At 39.4% G+C, this 16709-nt stretch overlaps 3 protein-coding genes across 3 annotated transcripts; 1 reads left to right on the forward strand and 2 right to left on the reverse strand.

Annotated features, from left to right (window-relative positions):
* Positions 1 to 1270: 1270 nt before the first annotated feature.
* LOC132856325 (uncharacterized) lies at positions 1271 to 6668 on the reverse strand. The gene is made up of 4 exons (XM_060885863.1): positions 6441 to 6668; positions 4734 to 5971; positions 2689 to 4279; positions 1271 to 1719 (listed from the first exon to the last, which is right to left on the reverse strand). The coding sequence occupies exons 1-4, from the start codon at positions 6526 to 6528 to the stop codon at positions 1271 to 1273; spliced, it is 3366 nt and encodes a 1121-aa protein (XP_060741846.1). The 5' UTR covers positions 6529 to 6668.
* A 797-nt stretch (positions 6669 to 7465) lies between these two features.
* On the forward strand, positions 7466 to 12256 carry tmem33 (transmembrane protein 33). The gene is made up of 8 exons (XM_060885727.1): positions 7466 to 7591; positions 9271 to 9368; positions 9468 to 9562; positions 10013 to 10200; positions 10364 to 10431; positions 10523 to 10656; positions 11137 to 11220; positions 11306 to 12256. The coding sequence occupies exons 2-8, from the start codon at positions 9303 to 9305 to the stop codon at positions 11433 to 11435; spliced, it is 765 nt and encodes a 254-aa protein (XP_060741710.1). The 5' UTR covers positions 7466 to 7591; positions 9271 to 9302; the 3' UTR covers positions 11436 to 12256.
* Positions 12257 to 12886: 630 nt separating this feature from the next.
* On the reverse strand, positions 12887 to 16653 carry ccna2 (cyclin A2). The gene is made up of 9 exons (XM_060885725.1): positions 16407 to 16653; positions 16052 to 16268; positions 15064 to 15301; positions 14875 to 14981; positions 14561 to 14784; positions 14267 to 14471; positions 14076 to 14189; positions 13395 to 13528; positions 12887 to 13295 (listed from the first exon to the last, which is right to left on the reverse strand). The coding sequence occupies exons 2-9, from the start codon at positions 16259 to 16261 to the stop codon at positions 13244 to 13246; spliced, it is 1284 nt and encodes a 427-aa protein (XP_060741708.1). The 5' UTR covers positions 16262 to 16268; positions 16407 to 16653; the 3' UTR covers positions 12887 to 13243.
* Positions 16654 to 16709: the final 56 nt, after the last annotated feature.

Below are 16709 nucleotides of genomic sequence, written 5' to 3' on the forward strand. Positions count from 1 at the left end.
AAATAAGCTTAGTAATCTTACATTATAGGCACTTAAACAGTGCTGCAACAGACATAGAACAGTTACATGTAGAACTTCTGGCTTAAAGGTCGATGTTTAAGATAATAAACTAAACTGTCCTCACACAAAAGTGCAAAATGGTTAAACCAGCCAAATCTTGCACATTGTCCATTCTTATTCAGCAACTACAGTCAAAATGAAACCAGATGGAATAAAGGGATTTGTTCAGCATGTCTGATTAAAAAAAATAAAACTTAAACCCATTTGTGTGGTTACAGACATCCAACCTCAGGCATGATGAACCTGACTGACGTACAAAAAATATGCAGGACTTAATTTCTATACCTGTTCCCTCCATTAACTCAGATCACTGCAGGCGTGTGAAGTGTGTGTGGGAATCCTGTTTCATGAAGACAAAAGAAGAAATAAGACAAGAAAGATATTCAAGTGCATCACTATCAGGGTTAACATCATATATAAACCTGGAATACAGTGACTTGTGAAAGTAATAGTGTTACAACCAAGAAGTGACAAGGACTAAATTAAGATTATCTATCATAATCCTACACAAAATAGCTCATAATAGCTACATCGACCCAAAAATCGATGTAGAGTGAAAATAATTTTAAAAATAAAAAAATGCAAACATTATTTATTCTGGATAGAGACATAAGCAATGTGGACACTTGACCATCACAGCCTTAAGTGAGTTGAACAAACTTGAAAGCACAAAATTGTCTAGGATATCTTTGTATACTTTGGCATTACTATTTACATTCACTGAAACTAATAGGCCCAAACATGACAATGCCTCTGTGCACAGAAGAGAAATCCATGAAGGTTGATGTGGAAGACTTTGAACCGTCCAATCACCACTTAATCCTTCAACCCCACTGAACACCATCGACATGAACCGTAGCTCAGACCTTCTCACATGAATCACATCAGTACCTGACATCACTAACACCCAACATCCAGTTTTGACAGCAATAGTGTGGATGGTTTTTTTTTGCCTATGCAATTGGAATGGGCACACATGGGTGTGTTGGTCTGGTGTCCACATCCAGTGTATTTTAGTAAATTTTAGTAAAATTTTGTCACTTTGTCATGTTTATTTAAGACCAGTATTTTAATTTATACATGCACCAAGTTAAACAAATTTTCTTGGTGTTGCCAAATTAGAACCTCTATTGGGACCACAGGCCATACTATTAAAATGACCTAGACAAAGAACAAACCTTACCAGACTAGCAGAAGTCATTCTGCATGGCTAATCTGGTTCTAGACCGAGCACATCAATCTCAAAATCTTCTTCCACTTCCTCCTCCCCGGGGCTTGAGTCCACCTCCAAGACCACAATCGACACAGCAGGCAGCTCAGAGTTTGTGTTAGACACCTCCAGTACATCCACATCATCTTCTTCATCCACAGGACTCCTTGCCAACTGTTGTGAGCCTTTCATGGATTTGTGTGGGCTGAGCAGCTCTTGGCAGGATTGTGCGTGTGAGAGTCGTGCGGCAGACATGAGCCGGGGCGCATCTCCTACGTTCAAAGTTAAGTCATCCATTTTGTGCAGGGCGCTTTGTGTAGAAAGTGGCACAACTGCACTTCGGTACAAATGTGAACCTAGAGCTGAGACTGGATCACCTGGCCATGAACCGAATACGTTTGTGACTGATTCTGTAGTGCTGATGGTATCCTCAGAGTCTTTATTTTCTTCTTTAGATGGAAAAAGAAGCAAAAACAAACAAACATGCAAGACAGTTAACAATACGCTGAATCTCTCTTCCAAGAAGGCGTAAGAGTTACACATGTGTGTACTCACTAATGCTATAGACTATGCTCTCATCACCACAATATATCTTGAATATGTACAATATATATAATATTATATAATATAACATATATACAACATGGCTAAAACAATTATTCTACCCAATATTAAATTACAAGCAGTTTATTACAAACATTCAATGAAGTTATAGCACAAGTATAGTGGTTCAAGAGGTATAATGGTACAAGCAGAAAAATAAGATGCAAGTTAGATTAGATGCCTTATCATTTTAGTGACCATAGCCACAGGAAATAACATAAGAAATTAGAGGGAAATTAAATATGAGATATCACAACAGCAGATATTTTATATTCCCCTAATTGTTTTGCCAATTTAGTCTTGACAGTTCACATCCAGTTGCTAACTCTTGCAACCACGCTTCCTCCAACACGTGTAAAGCCAGGCATGGGCATCTTTTCCATCAGCTTCACATGCTGTGTCTCAGTGCACTGTAACACTCTCGGATGCAATCCCACTCTTCTGCATATATGAGTTCACAAATGCTCACAATTGGCTAACGTCGTTCTTACTGACAGGAAAGAGTTACGTCATCCCTCACACCCTATAGAGCAAGGTCGATTTTGCTCTCTTGACTACTGGGCATGGATAGAGTTTGATGGATGCTACTCATCTTCAAAAAAATGTTAAACATGTAAAAATAAAATATCAACAACTTCCAATTATAATTTGTGTCACAGATTTATATTTAGAAATAAATGGTCAACTATTGCTTTCTCTTTGAGTAAAATTCGCAAGAAAATATTATCGGTCCACTTATCTGTCCTCCTTTTTTTTTTATCTGTCCAGATTTTTTTAAATACACACCATATTTATGAGATTGTAGTTTCTCTTACCTGTACTTGAAGGCAGATGCAGCTGGAAAGGTGCACTGTTTTCTTCACTCATCTTTTCTTCGTTCCTCAGTCCATCAGCCATTCTTCTTTTGTTACCTCGCTTCTGTCTCAATTCTACTATACTGTTCATTCTCTTCTGTCCCCCAAACTCTCCCTTAACCATTATTCTTCCATCACGTTCTGGCTGCTGAATCTCATCCAGATGACCTTGCATAAAATATGATCTGTTTTCAACAGGGAGTCTTTCTTCAGATATGCATTTATGATTGACCAAGCTTCCATCGCCTCTATTATTTTCCTGGTGTATTTCCACACTCTTATTTGCTCCTTCATCCTCTTCTTTATCTTCGAGCTGTAAAAGCATTCGTACCTTCTCCACAGCTGAAGAAGCTTGCTCAAAACAGGTTCCTTCTATTTGGCTCTTTACAGATGACTGACCAGCCTGGAAACCATTAGATTTACGTTCTGCCTCTACATGATCTTGTCTACTCTTCTTCTTCTTCTCACAATGGCTATTAGTTCCAGGTCTTCTTTTTTGGTGTGTCTTCTCCCTTTTATTAAAACCATCTATTCTGTGACTTTTTTTTTCAGCACTCCTCTGGTTTCGTCTTGGACGTCTTTGTTTTTGACTTTTTTCTTTGCAAACTTGTTTAGCTTTATTTTTGTTGGTTTTGTCCTGGTTTTTTACTCCCTTTTTGTTCACACATGCTTTAGATTGCTCACGGCAGTTCCTTTGCCTTTTCTTCATTTCAGCACTCACTTTTTCTTTGCGCTTCCTCTTAAATGGGTTTTGTAGACTAATTAAGGCTGTTTCCAGTTTTCTCTTCATGCTCTGGCTTCTAGTCAACCTTTGGTTTTCAAACTGATGCAAAATGTTCTGGTCTCTGGATGGTTTCTCCACTTTCGACCTACGTATTCGGCCATCTTGGTCGTTGTTTGTTTCCGCTATTGATGGGTTCACCGTTGTTTGTGGTTTAGTGCCAAGTGTGCTTGAGGTGTGTAAAAAGTTTGCTTCTGTTTTTTGATGATGACTTTTTTGTGGATTGTGAGGTTGTATCTGTGTAAATGTTTTTGAAGTGTTGCTCAATGGATCTATGCTGGTGTCTGATTTATCAGTGCCTGCATTAAATTTGTCTTGCAATGCCTCATCACCCCCATCTATACCACAGCAACCAACATGCTCGTCAAAGGTACTCAGAAAGTGATCAAGGATATCACCAAATTCTCCTTCCAAATGCTGCTTTGCATCTGCGGGTTTTGAAAAATGACTGCTGGGATATGTAGCCTTTGAAATTGGTGGACCACTAAATGTTGTGGTGCTCATGAGACCATGTTGATTGGTTTGATTTTCTGATTGAGGAAGAAAATGAAGGCCGGTCATGATGTCATCTAGGAGTGTGTCAATGGGCTGAACGGGCTCCATGCGAGCAGCCGGCACGGGGGTCACCGAGTGTAACAGGTCAAGTTCTATAGGATCCACAGTTTGGTTGACCTGTTTGGTTGTTGTCATTGTTGTAAAACTACGGGAAATTGGAGGTAGAGGGCGTACACGAGGACGACCTCTTGGCCTGCGTTTGCGTACAGGGTCATTCTGAGAAAAAAAAATAGGTTATTCAAGAATGCTTATCCAAAGAACTCTACTGCTGTTTATTAGAGCTTTTCAACCAGACAGTACAGCTTAGTAAGATCATTCATATAAACTCACAACCATCCATACCATGGTTTAGTGTCTAACTACATTCCATATACATGCTATGGAGATCCTTGAGCTAACAGTAAACATAATCCTAAGTCCTAAACCGCAGGTTTTTCAAGCCCATTAGTTAGTGACTAAGGTCATCCATATCTCTCGGTCCATTAACCTTGTGCCACAAAACAAACCTGATTTAGCATGGGGACTTGGCAGTGGAATAAACAACCAAATGTAGAATAACCAATTTATTCCTGCATCGTCTGGTAGAAAAGCATAAGCTGACATACAAAATGAATGATGGTTTCCAGTTATACCACCACTTCCTAAGCTTAAGGTGTTTTAAGACACCTACCTGCTCCTCACTGCCTGCAAATGTGCCTGTCTTGCCTCTCTGTCTTTGCCTGCCTCTTCCTCTTGCCTCTCCTGCTTCCATCAATGCCTCTCTGCCTTGCCGTCTCTGGAATGCTCTCATTCGTCTCTTCCTTGTTGATCTGGTTTCCAGGAGTCTGCCGACTCTACCTCCACCCTGACCCTGCTGTGCTAACCTTGCCGCCAATCCCCATCTTTCCATGTGCCTTTGCCTCCTTCCTCCTCCTGTACATCGCACCCTTTCTATCGCTGACCCTCCAGCTGTCCCTCTGGATTTTGCTCTTGCTCTATTAACCACTTGCACTCCTCTGGCCCCTTCCCTTACACAGCCCTCTCCCCGTCTGCCTACATTCTGGGAGTTGGTGGAATCCAGAAAGTAGTTGATGAAGCCAGGTAGGTTTCCTTCAAACTGTTTTAGGTCATTTACAGCATCAGCTCCATCAGCTGGCACAACCAATGATTGCTCCAAAAAGCTATTATGCGGGTGGAGAGTGACAGAATTGGAAGTTTGGTGTTGTGAGGTTTCCAAGGAATATAGGAATATTTGAGACACACAGGCAGATTCACTCACTGGGTGACTGTCTCCTGTGGGAGGGGCTAAGGCTAACACATCACGAGTGGTCGATGTCCTTTCTGGATGGATTGCCTGCAATGCCAAAGCTGTATTCTGGATATCCATGCAACTGCCAGTCTCCTGATTGCTGGGGTATGTTGATGGGTCAATCAGATAGACAGTCTGAATGCTTTGAGACTCTGAGCATGTGAGAGCTGTTTGTGCACCTCTCTCATCTGTTTCTCTCCCACACTCGGTCTGTGTACCACTCTCTCTTATCTTTTCTTTCTCCCTTGCACTGCTCTCTTCCATTCTTCTGGTCATCCTATCCTCCCACTCTCGGGCATCCACCTCTTTCTCTATCCCTTGGTCATCATCCTCTCTTTCTTTTCTTCTTCCCACTTTGACTCCATATCTCTCTTCTTCTTCTTCCCACTGAGGTAACTCAATGCCCAACATTTGTGCAGCTGAGAGAACTTGTTCTCTGTTCTCATGTAACTGACCTGAGTAGAGCAGACTAACCAAGCTGAGCAGTGTGCATGCATCCACAGCCTGGAGCTCGATTAACCTTCTCTGCCCGGCCGTGGGCACTGGCATAGAGGACAGAGTGCCATAGAACCTGGAACTGAAGGCAGACAGCACACAGCTATGTACTGGCACTGACACACCTGGAAAACAAGATAACATGACAGATAACAATTTCTCATTTTCTGGACACTGCGTATGCGCATATAGCAGTGATGTAATGACAGCTTTGAGATAAAGGTGTATTTCTAGCCCTATAACTGCATTATAGATCATAAAAAATGTCATGGGACATTTTAGTAGAATGGAAGATTCAAAAAGGGAAAGGTTGTCTACTTCAAAAATGATAAACATATTTCAAGGTAACAAAAGCATGCAAAATGCTCTTTTCTAAGTGCTCTAGAGGTTTAATGATGATTTGTCTGAAGCATGCACAAAAGATGATGAGAACGACACTTATCTTTAGATCTGTACATTTACTTTACATGCATGTTTGTAAAGACAATACCAGTGTGACACAAATGATGTAATCACGCCAGTTGGTTGTAGTGTTTGTGTGTGCGTGTGTGTAGGTGTGTGCATGCGTGTGTGTGTGTGTGTATAATGTCCCACCTTGTGTCTGTAGGACAGTGTCACAGAATTCATCCCTGTTCTGCTGCTTCTGCAACTGTCTCAGTAGCAATGTCTCAAACTGCAGCATTTCTGACAGAAACTATAAGAGCCAGTGATATGAAAGATAAAACTAGGCAGATAATAAGTTGTTAAAAGTTAAAACCATGCTATGAGCAGTCACACTGTACGCATGTAAAGATGCAGCAGGCACGTGCTTCACGTCTAAGCTGAAACAGGTGGTTTAATCAATCTGGCAACCGCGACATCAAACCAAGCAAAATTAACCCAAACTCGGTCTAACGCTGACCAGGTAGTACAATAAAGTTTTATGGACTCGTGTTCTATATGAATAAAACCGTGCCAATTACTATTATCACTTTTTATATTATTTTAAATGATAAATAAATGAACTATAGGTAATGTGTATGCCAAGTGCAGATTGTTGGGGGTGAACCTTATTATTAAGATCTCTTCAAAAAAAAGGTCAACAGAGGGGGGAAGTATTTTCCAAAAAATAAGATATATTAAGCTGTTTTATGACTAAACACTAAAATATAACCTTGTCAACGTTTTTCTATTCGTGAAAGAAACATACATATAAAATACAAACACCCCTACAACGGACTGTACCATGTCAGTGACCACTGTAGTGCGTGCGCCTTTATATGTTATTCTCATGTCTGAAATTACTAATAAATCTAATTAATACTGAATTGTTTAAGCCGAGACAACTTTCAATTAAAATATTACACTCTTTACAAATGATATGGACAAATGTTTTGATTTGTTTGCTGTGAGAGCTGCTGAAATGAATGTTATTAAAAGTGCAGGTGTAACTGCAGTATTATTACTATTATAGCTGTATTACAATGCTTTTCCTTTTACTGGGGAAAACAGAACCAAACAGGTTCTAGCATGACAACACATCTATCTAAGCAAAATGGGGAGTATTGTAAATATAAATCCGACCAGTAGGAGGCGCCAAAGCACCGGTGGAATGAAAAGCCGAAGTAAACGAAGAAGAATAAGCTGAAGTTACAAGGTCAGCTGATCTTTCCCATTTCCTGTAAATCAGTCTGAGACGCGGCTGTTTAGCAACACGCTGTTCTGGGGTTTTGTTCATCTTATAAACTGTTAACAAGGCGTCACAGGTATTTATAATTGTGAATGTTTCACTATACGTAGCTGTATGTTTGGGGAACTTGTCTCCGGTGTGTGTGGTTTGTAAATAAGGCTACAGTTAGCTTCACAGTTACACAGTTAGCTTCACAGCGACGCCTTCTAGACGGTTCCATGACCAGGCGCCTCACGTCATGGCGTTAAACCTACACAGTGCGTTATATAGAATCAGCTAAGCGTGTCGATTGTCATGAGTAACATGTTGAACTACGTTAGTTCTGTTCGATGATGGAAAAGTAATAAGATTAAATAATAAAGACGTTTATGATCACGGTGCAGTTATGAGGGCTGTGTCTCAAACTGCTCCTTATTCTATACACACAGTGCACTATATAGGCTACTATATAGTGTGCACTTTTATAGCTATACGTCCACTCTTTAGGGAACAGACAGACATTTGGGATTTGACTCCTCTCTTTGTTAACACGGCTGTGTTCCAACTGGAGAATCCAGAGAAAGTCAGGCTGGTTTTTAGCCTTTTAAAGCCACTCGTTGTGTGTTCTGTTTTTTTTTTTTTTGTTTTTTAGTGTTTAGGTGAAAAATAAAGTGACTTGGTCTCTAAACAGTTCTTTTGGTAGTGTCTTGACATGACCTTTATTTAGTGAGGAAATAAAGCACACTTGTGTGAACTCTTTGGTCAAGTGATGCTCAGATACCTTATTTTTAATCAGATCATTATTATTATTATTATTATTATTGACTAATATTTAGTGATGAAAGCGTGATCAGTTATTAATGACTGTGGGATTTACTTTGGATCATCATTCTGTACTTTTGTATTATCTTCCTTCCTTTCCTTTTAAATCTTTCTAATTTACTTTCTTTCTGTTTGTCCTTCCTTCCATACCCCCTTCATTCCTCAATTCATCTTTCTTTCTTTGTTTCTTTACTTTCTTTTTCTTTCTTCAGTACCTCAGTCCATCTCTGTACATTCTTCCTTTCGTACTTTCTTATTCCTTTATTCCTTCTTTTCTCCTTTCTTCTGTAATTCCCACCTTCTGTTTGCATGTATGACATTTGTCAGATGGTATTATCCATAGTTAATTGCCTTGCCTTTGTCATTTACACAATTATTACTTCCATCTGTCTTTACTTGCTTGTGTATTTCTTTCAGGCTTCTTTTCGATTTCTTGCTTGATTTTCTTTCAATATTTTCTTTGTAAGCAAGTGTATTGTTTTAGTCAGGGAATACACTGTGGATGTGACTCCAGTCCATCACACAACACCGTACACTCCTCCTACACCTTAACAAAAACATCCACCTACAACATGAATGTGTGCAGAACGTGTGAAACCTCACACAGATTTGACCCAGTGCCTGTTGATCAATATAAATTGGATATTTTCCTGCTTATAGTTTAGAAATGTGTTAATGTTTGTATTTTTATTAAGAACATATTCATGTAAAAATCATTTGAATTCAATAAGATGTTTGCCGCATTAAAAAAAAAGTGTAGTGTGAAGTATTTTTATTTTTCTGGTTTCTTCAGTAATCTTATTTCATGTTACATTAATTCCTGACTATCCTATTAAATGTTACTTGATGGTATTAAAATGTAAGTGTATGGAACCTTAAGCATTGTGGGCTTGTGTGTTTGTGATTTTTTTATTTTTTTAATTTATTTTTTTAATTTTCCTCCACCCCAAACAGTGTGGAGATCAAGACCCCTTTTTCCCTGAAGGATGGCCGACACAGAGCAGCAAAATCCTCCTCCTCCTCCTCCTCCTCCTCCACAGACTGGGCCTGTGGTGAGTGGCACAAAATATTTTAACATTTTGTTTGGTTTCATCGATGTCTCTAATTACGGAATCTTTTTTCTGTAATTCCAAATGTTTTGTGTCTTGCAGCAATTCCTGTTGAGCAACAAACTGGAGACAGCCATGTGGCTCTCGCGTCTTTTCACGGTCTACTGCTCCATCATGTTCATACTTCCTCTGCTAGGGTTAGTCATTCGTCACATCGAAGCAGCTGACTTGATTGTTTTCTTATATGTTGTGTTTATTTTTATTGAGTAGTAGTTTAAACAGTTCAGGCACGCAGACCAGCCTGTCATCCATTTCTTTTCTTTTTTTATTGAGTAATTTTAGTGTTGTACTTTTTTTGCTTGCCCTTTTTTTAAGGTTATTAATTAACAATAGAAAAGACTAATATAAATAGTTTTTGACAATGTTCTCAATGGTGTTCTGCATTTTATTTAATTTTTTTTTTTTTATGAATTCAAGATTTCTTGAGTAAGTGCTTTTACGAACAATTTACAAATAAATCCTTTTATATCCAGTTTGATAAATGAGACTTTTAGTTTTTACTGAATTGCACACTGATCACCTGTCTGATTGTTTACATTTGTGTGCCCAAGTAAAAGCCTACTAAACAAACTCTTCTTGTTTCGCAGGCCAATGGCAGCAGCTAACTTCTACCAAAGGGCTCTCTTGGCCAACGCTTTGACTAGCGCTCTGCGTCTGCACCAGAGGCTTCCTCACTTCCAGCTGAGCCGAGCCTTCCTTTCACAGGCCTTACAGGAGGACAGCTGCCATTACCTCCTCTACTCACTCATCCTGGTCAACTCCTACCCCATCACCAGTATCCTCTTTTACTATACACCTGATTTATATAGCACATGCCATTTTCTGACCATATGACACTTTGAGACACTTTTTTTTTTTTTTTAAGAGAAAAGTGAAATTGCAATGTTGTGAAATATCTCATGAGAGTGTGACTTTTTAACCTTAACAGAAGTTTTCAGTGAGCATATTCCCCGTGTTCCTCTTCTCACTGCTTCATGCCACCACATACACTAAGAAGGTTCTTGATGTGAGTTAGTTTAGTCATAAAGCCTTAAGCAGAGAGTTTAAGCAGAGCCTTTTTTTTTTTTTTCATTCTGCTGCTTGATTTGCGCTTTTAGGTGATGGGACCGGACAGTCTGCTCTTTGTACGGAACTTCCTGAACAAGCTCACCGCCAATCAGCAGAATATTCTCAAGTTCATCGCCTGTAATGAGATCTTTTTGATGCCAGCTACAGTCTTCATGCTTTTCAGGTAGCTTTGAAAGTCCTATTTTATGTGTTAATAGTAACAAAATTGAATAAGCAATTCTGGCCATAATGTATTGATATACGGTTTATATCCAATATTGTTTCAATAGTAAAATCTGATCACAGGGGCTTGTGGTGGATGCACTACATATTCTGACACTAACAGTGAACAGTTATTTTAGGACTTATACAAAGAAGACTTTACAAGATGGAGAGCTTTTTAGAGGGTTTATATAGCTGCTGTAACATTTTATTCACATGGACTTGTTGTATGGTTTCATGGTAACATGATGAACTGTTTTTTTTTTTTCTCCATTATTAAAGATGTTAAAATAACTAGAAGCAGATAGAAAGTAATGTAAAATGTAATTTCTGGCCCCCCTGTGAGGACGTTGAGTATTTTTCTAACACGGCAAACAACGGCATGTGCTATTCCTTGTGCCTAGTTGTATTTTTTTGCTTTTGTCTCTCCACCCCCCCTCAGCGGACAGGGCAGCCTGCTGCAGCCCTTCATTTATTACCGATTCCTGACTTTACGTTATGCCTCCAGACGAAACCCTTACTGCCGGTAAGTGCTCCCTTATCCTCATATGTGTGTCGAGGTTGAAATCTGGGTTTTATTACCCATCTGACTTATCAACCATCTTTGTCAGGACCCTGTTCACGGAGTTACGGATACTTATGGAGCACTTTGTGATGAAGCCCGCCTGCCCAGTCTTCTTCAGGAGAATGTGCCTCAATAGCATCGCCTTCATTAGTCGCCTAGCCCCTACAGGAGTCTAAATACACTGTGTATCTCACGCACTCCGACACAGCATCACACACTGATAAATACACACACTTAAACTTTTAAGCTCCTACAACGTGACTAGCTGGGAAAGAGTTCCTCCAACGTAGATTTCTAAGCAGTCAGATGACGTTTCCAAGTGCCCATCCTCAACGTCCTGCTGGTCTCATCTTCTGCATGGAAAGCTGTTGCTATTTTGGAGACACTTCACAGATCTTAAAGGCTGACAGGAAAAAAAAAAGAACAGCAGATAATCGAATACATTCTGTGTATTGTAAAATCGCTGCAGCTCTTCAGTCAGTGCTTTTGAAAGATTATTTATAAAAGTAATACTAAGTATGGATGCTTTTCATATGGGAGTGGATGAAAAAAATATTTAAGCTTAACTTAGAGTAAATGATTGCTAGGTATATATCTGTAAGTGCTTCCCATGCAGGGAAGAGAGATTTTGAGCTGTCGTTACTTGTGTGTATTTTTGTTTGTCTGTAGTCTTAATTTTCCATGTTTTTGTTTAATGCTGTAGTTAAGCTGGATTGTCTTGAAATGAAAGTGGTTAATTTTTTAAAGATTAGTGAAGAGAGTATGGGAGAAATCTATGATTTGATTTGTCACTTTTTTAATTAACAGATTAAACAATGACTAATGTATTCATTTATTAAAATGCCTTGAATGTGAATTGTTCAAAGTAAAAGAATTTCCACTTTCATTAAAGAGAGGCTTAAGTGGATCTATTGCATTACATTTGTTATATTTATTAACTCTGTTGACCAAGTTTGTGTAATTGAAATAAAAATCAATAAAATTAACTCGAGCTTTACCTTGATTGCAGCTGAGTCAAAGCTTCATGCCAGGCTGGAGAAGCTTAATTTAATACAGGAACTGCACAGATTGTGGATTAAATATGGAATTGTAAAGAATATTTAAAAATCTAGAAGTGTATTAACCTTCAGAGTGGTCAGGTCAAAAATCAAGTAATAAGTAAAATAAAAATTGAGTTTGATGCAAATATATTCTTGCCTTTCATGTCATTTTCAGGCCAATGACCATTTTGTGCACTTATCTGAACATTCAGTGTCTGACTTGATGGAGCTTTGGTATTCAAAATTTGGGAATTAATTCCAGTTAATCAAACATTCAATGGGCATTTATAGCTCCAGTAAAAGACCAGATTAAACTTCAGTTTATACCAACATGCTACTTCTATTATTTCTATAAAACAGTGACACACTTACATGAAGATTTAGGCTCATCTACAGTTCTCAATTTTAGAGCTGAGTCTAAAACTTAAAAAAAAAAAAAAACCAACCCTGAACACTGTCCATTCATCTAGAGAAAGGGAGATCTCTAGCCCATCTAAAGCTTCTCAATAATATTGTACTTCAATTTTATATTGTGTGTGTGTATATATATATATATATATAAATAAAATAAATAGCTCATGAATCAGTTTTATAGGAAAAAGTGGTTTATTTGATGTCAGAGTGGGGGAAAAAAATCTTCCCATTGAAATTAAATACCACTTGTTACTTTCATTAAAAAAAAATTTAAATGCCTTTAAACAATTACCTACTGTACAAAATATTGATGCGTTAAGCATAAAAAAAAGTCCTTCAGGACTGCACATAAAATATACACAACATGCTAATGTCACCAAGTCCTCCACACATGAAGGCTACGGTGTCTGTTATTGCAGTTACATGTCTGTGCAACAGGCGGATCGAACACAATCTGTTAGAGTCTGCAATTTGAGGAGGGGAAAAAAAAAATAAAAAAATTATATATATATAAAAAGTACAAGTCTGGGTTAATTCAAGATCAGTGTCTGTGGGGGTTCAATGAGAGAAACCTCGTGGTATCTAAAAAAAAAAGAGGAGAAAAAGGGAAAACCACTAAGTTATATAAAATCCACAGAAGAGGGAATAAACAAAAAGCAATAAACAAGTTGTCCTGCTTACTTGGAGCCCTTGTATTTTTCTCTGACTGACTGCTGTGCGTGTTGAGCAGCACCGAGGTAGGTCTGATGGAGATCTTGGATACATGGCATGAGGTCTTCTAAAGTGTAACCAGTCGCCTCAGCCAAAGCTTTGGACTGAGATTAAACAAGGAAATATTCAATTAAATAGAAAATCTAAAAATTGACAAGATTTTAAATATCTAAACTTGTACATCTTCAATCATGATGCATCAAGATGGTTTCCAAAGATATGCACAGAGCTACAAAGTGTAATGTATACAGCTGTGGTACTTCAGGAAAAGTGATCAGGGAAGCAACAATAACTCACACCAGCCGGCGATTATTTCCCCTATACGAGCATGGAGTTATTCCTCGCTCAAGTTGCTGCTGTTTGTCGGATTAAGAAATTGATAACCATACACAGCTGTTCGAATAAATGGGTCACTTGAACTTTCAAAAACAAACAGTATCTGAGCAGAGAACAGGCACATGACTACTTAATCCAAGCCACAACTTAGAACCTGGATCTAATGTGTTCTGTGAAGAGAGATTTGTTATACAGAAGTACTTAAATGCAGGAGGTGCAGGCTTAGTTAAGTTAAAGGAGTCCCTAATTATTCAAATATGTAGCTCTCAGCAATATGTATTAGGAAGCCATTACTGATTACGCTGTACAACTTACCCAGGAAGCACCAGTGATTGTGTAGTTTGCCAAAATATAGGCAGCAGCAGCTGTTTGAGATGGAAGGTACTTCAGGAAGGGGTCAGCATCCACTAAACTCAGTTCTCCAAGAAACTGAGAAGGGGAGAATGTTTAGAAAAACAGGAGAAAGGCACTGCAAAAAGAAAACTGCCAAGGATGACTTCACTCACCATGGACAAGCTCTCCACTTTGTTGCAGACTCGCTGTCTGAGGAAGTACTGAGTGAGAAACTGGACAATTGTTGGCGCAGCCAGATCAAAAGACAGGACCTTTAGTACCAGATGCTCCATTCTTAACACTTGCTTCTTTGTGTAGGTGTCATCTGTGATGTAGACAAACTCAGCCACCTCTGGGGGGTAGATCTCTTCAAACTTCCTGTAAGGAGAGCAAAGGTAAAAAAAAAATATCCTGTAAATAGAACCAAGCAACAGGAGCAACTGGAGTTCAAACCAAAGGAAACTCACGAAGCCAAGAGCATAGCTGCTGTGCCGACGAGCTGCAACTTCCCCCTCAGGACAGACATGGAGGACAGGAAACGGTCAATGTAGTTCACAGCCAGGTACAGCGTCTCGTTCTGGAGTTTGTACTCCTCCCCGACTTCCACTAACCAGTCCACCAGGATCGCACGCATGCTGTTCGTGATGTCTGGCTGCTTTTTCATGTAGCCTGCCTTTGGCTTACACTTAACCTGCACGACAAACCAGAATTTTAAACGCATTTAGTTTATGCTAAAGTCTCCTGTACACAATGTTCCCAACACAAAGCCATGTATGCATACCTCAATCTCCCTCAAGTGTGTGTGGATTTCAGCAGTGTATTCTGTAACTTCATTTACATTCACAGTCCTCTCCTCACCTTCGACTATTGACATGTCCATGGGAGAACCTACTTAAATAAAAGAGACAAGTTAGATTGAGCACCAAATCAAACTGGGGAGTTTAGTCAAGGACATGACCACATAACCCACCAAAACTGAGCTCCATAGGCAGGTCAATAGTAGCGAGAGGCTGCCTGAGCCGTGTTACGGTGGGGTTCAGAGATAATGGAGAGGAATCCACGGTGGCTTGTTTGGTGGACGCTTGTAATTTGGAGCAGGCCCCATCAGGTTCATCAACATGAATCTGAAAAGAAAATTGCTTGTCTGCTGGCTTCTCAACATAGCTTTTGCTGTAGTCGTCTGATTTACAGGCTTGAGGTGCCGAACCCTAGACATGAACATTAACAAGGGTTAAAATCCTGAAAAGGACATGAATCACAAGACAACATGCATTCAAAAAGGATCAAATACAAAATATGCAAAGACGGATATATACACAAAGTAGGTGGTTTTCTTGCACCTATTCCTTTAGAAATGTAAATTAATTGAATAATAAGTGGAGGAAAATTGCTGCAAGTGCAATTTTAAAACTTCAGGTCAACAGAAAAGCCTGATTTTTTATTGTTTAGGTGTGTTGTTAATGTCCACAGCCTTGTATAAAGACCCACACAACCTGCAGGATCAGTCCAGTAAAATGGCGCTCAGACTGGGAGGAAAAGAAATGCCCACTTAAACGCGTGAGAGAGAGAAATAATAAAAATAAATGTAAAGATGTAGAGTAAACAGTACGAAATAAAGAAAAATGAAAGAAAATGTAAGAAATTAAGAACAATAAAAAAGGTAGACAAGTTACCCAGTGGCTCGTCTCTATTAGCCACACAGCTAATAAACAAATTAAAAGTAAACAACGTAATTAGCAAAAACCTGCTGAAACGTGTTTAAAGTGTTGCGTTATTACTGTTAAAACTGAAGAAATAACAGATAATGTTACTCAAAAAACCAAGGACCAATCCCAAATATCTGCCTCGTTCCTACTTTAGTACACTACACAGAACAGCGCGTGCAGCCTAGTGAGTGCACTTTATAGTAACCGAGGTGCCGTTTGGGACACAACCCGCAACACACGGACCACACGGACCTGTTTGGAGCCTCGCACGGCGGGCTGTCGGCGCGGCTTGTTGGCCAGAGCTCCCAGGACGGTCCTGGTGGCTGTTCTGTTAGGGTTCACATTCTCCTGGTTCTCCAGGCGGCTCTTATTCGCGCCTCTTAGCCGTAAAGGGATGTTTTCCTGGTTCTCCTGGTAAACCGCTTCGGCTCCATCCACCAGCGCGCTGCCTTGTGCGGACATCTTACAGCTGTATAAAGGGGGGGAAAAAAACAAGAGATCCCTCGTTTATGAACCAGTACACAACGTATCAGGGGTTTGGTTTAGGCCGTAGACCGAGAGATTCTATATAAATATAAATTTAAACACAAAAATAAAGCCTCCGTACCGTGATGTTATTGGTGCTGTTGCTAAGACAAACAAATATACAAACGGCAGCGCTTTAGGAGGGGGGGGGGGAAGCCAAACGAATCGATTCAAAACAATAAAAGAATTTAGCTAAGATGCTAAAAGAGCGCCATAATCTACAAAGTTAAGCAGCCATGAGAATAATAAACGAGTCTGTTGTCTGTCTCACAGCCGCCCGGACACCTCTTCAACACTCCGTCCAAAGTACAGCGTTTCTTTCTCAGTTCAAGTAGCCCGCGACTATTGAAACTGTCCAATCAGAATTCAGCACAGGTCTAGACGT

This window comes from Tachysurus vachellii, chromosome 13 (assembly GCF_030014155.1).
Source record: "Tachysurus vachellii isolate PV-2020 chromosome 13, HZAU_Pvac_v1, whole genome shotgun sequence".
Classification (NCBI taxonomy): domain Eukaryota; kingdom Metazoa; phylum Chordata; class Actinopteri; order Siluriformes; family Bagridae; genus Tachysurus; species Tachysurus vachellii.

Bases quoted from the DNA above. Each gene is read 5' to 3' on its own strand.
- LOC132856325 (XM_060885863.1), bottom strand. From the start codon at position 6,528: ATGCTGCAGTTTGAGACATTGCTACTGAGACAGTTGCAGAAGCAGCAG. The intron at 5,972-6,440 runs GTGGGACATTAT...CTTGTTTTCCAG, and splicing joins CACTGTCCTACAGACACAAG to GTGTGTCAGTGCCAGTACAT. The intron at 1,720-2,688 runs GTAAGAGAAACT...TTCCATCTAAAG, and splicing joins GCATCTGCCTTCAAGTACAG to AAGAAAATAAAGACTCTGAG.
- tmem33 (XM_060885727.1), top strand. From the start codon at position 9,303: ATGGCCGACACAGAGCAGCAAAATCCTCCTCCTCCTCCTCCTCCTCCT. The intron at 10,201-10,363 runs GTATCCTCTTTT...AGAAGTTTTCAG, and splicing joins CAACTCCTACCCCATCACCA to TGAGCATATTCCCCGTGTTC. The intron at 10,432-10,522 runs GTGAGTTAGTTT...TTGCGCTTTTAG, and splicing joins ACACTAAGAAGGTTCTTGAT to GTGATGGGACCGGACAGTCT.
- ccna2 (XM_060885725.1), bottom strand. From the start codon at position 16,261: ATGTCCGCACAAGGCAGCGCGCTGGTGGATGGAGCCGAAGCGGTTTAC. The intron at 15,302-16,051 runs GTCCGTGTGGTC...GTTCATGTCTAG, and splicing joins CCGTGCGAGGCTCCAAACAG to GGTTCGGCACCTCAAGCCTG. The intron at 13,529-14,075 runs GTAAGTTGTACA...GTTTAATCTCAG, and splicing joins CAATCACTGGTGCTTCCTGG to TCCAAAGCTTTGGCTGAGGC.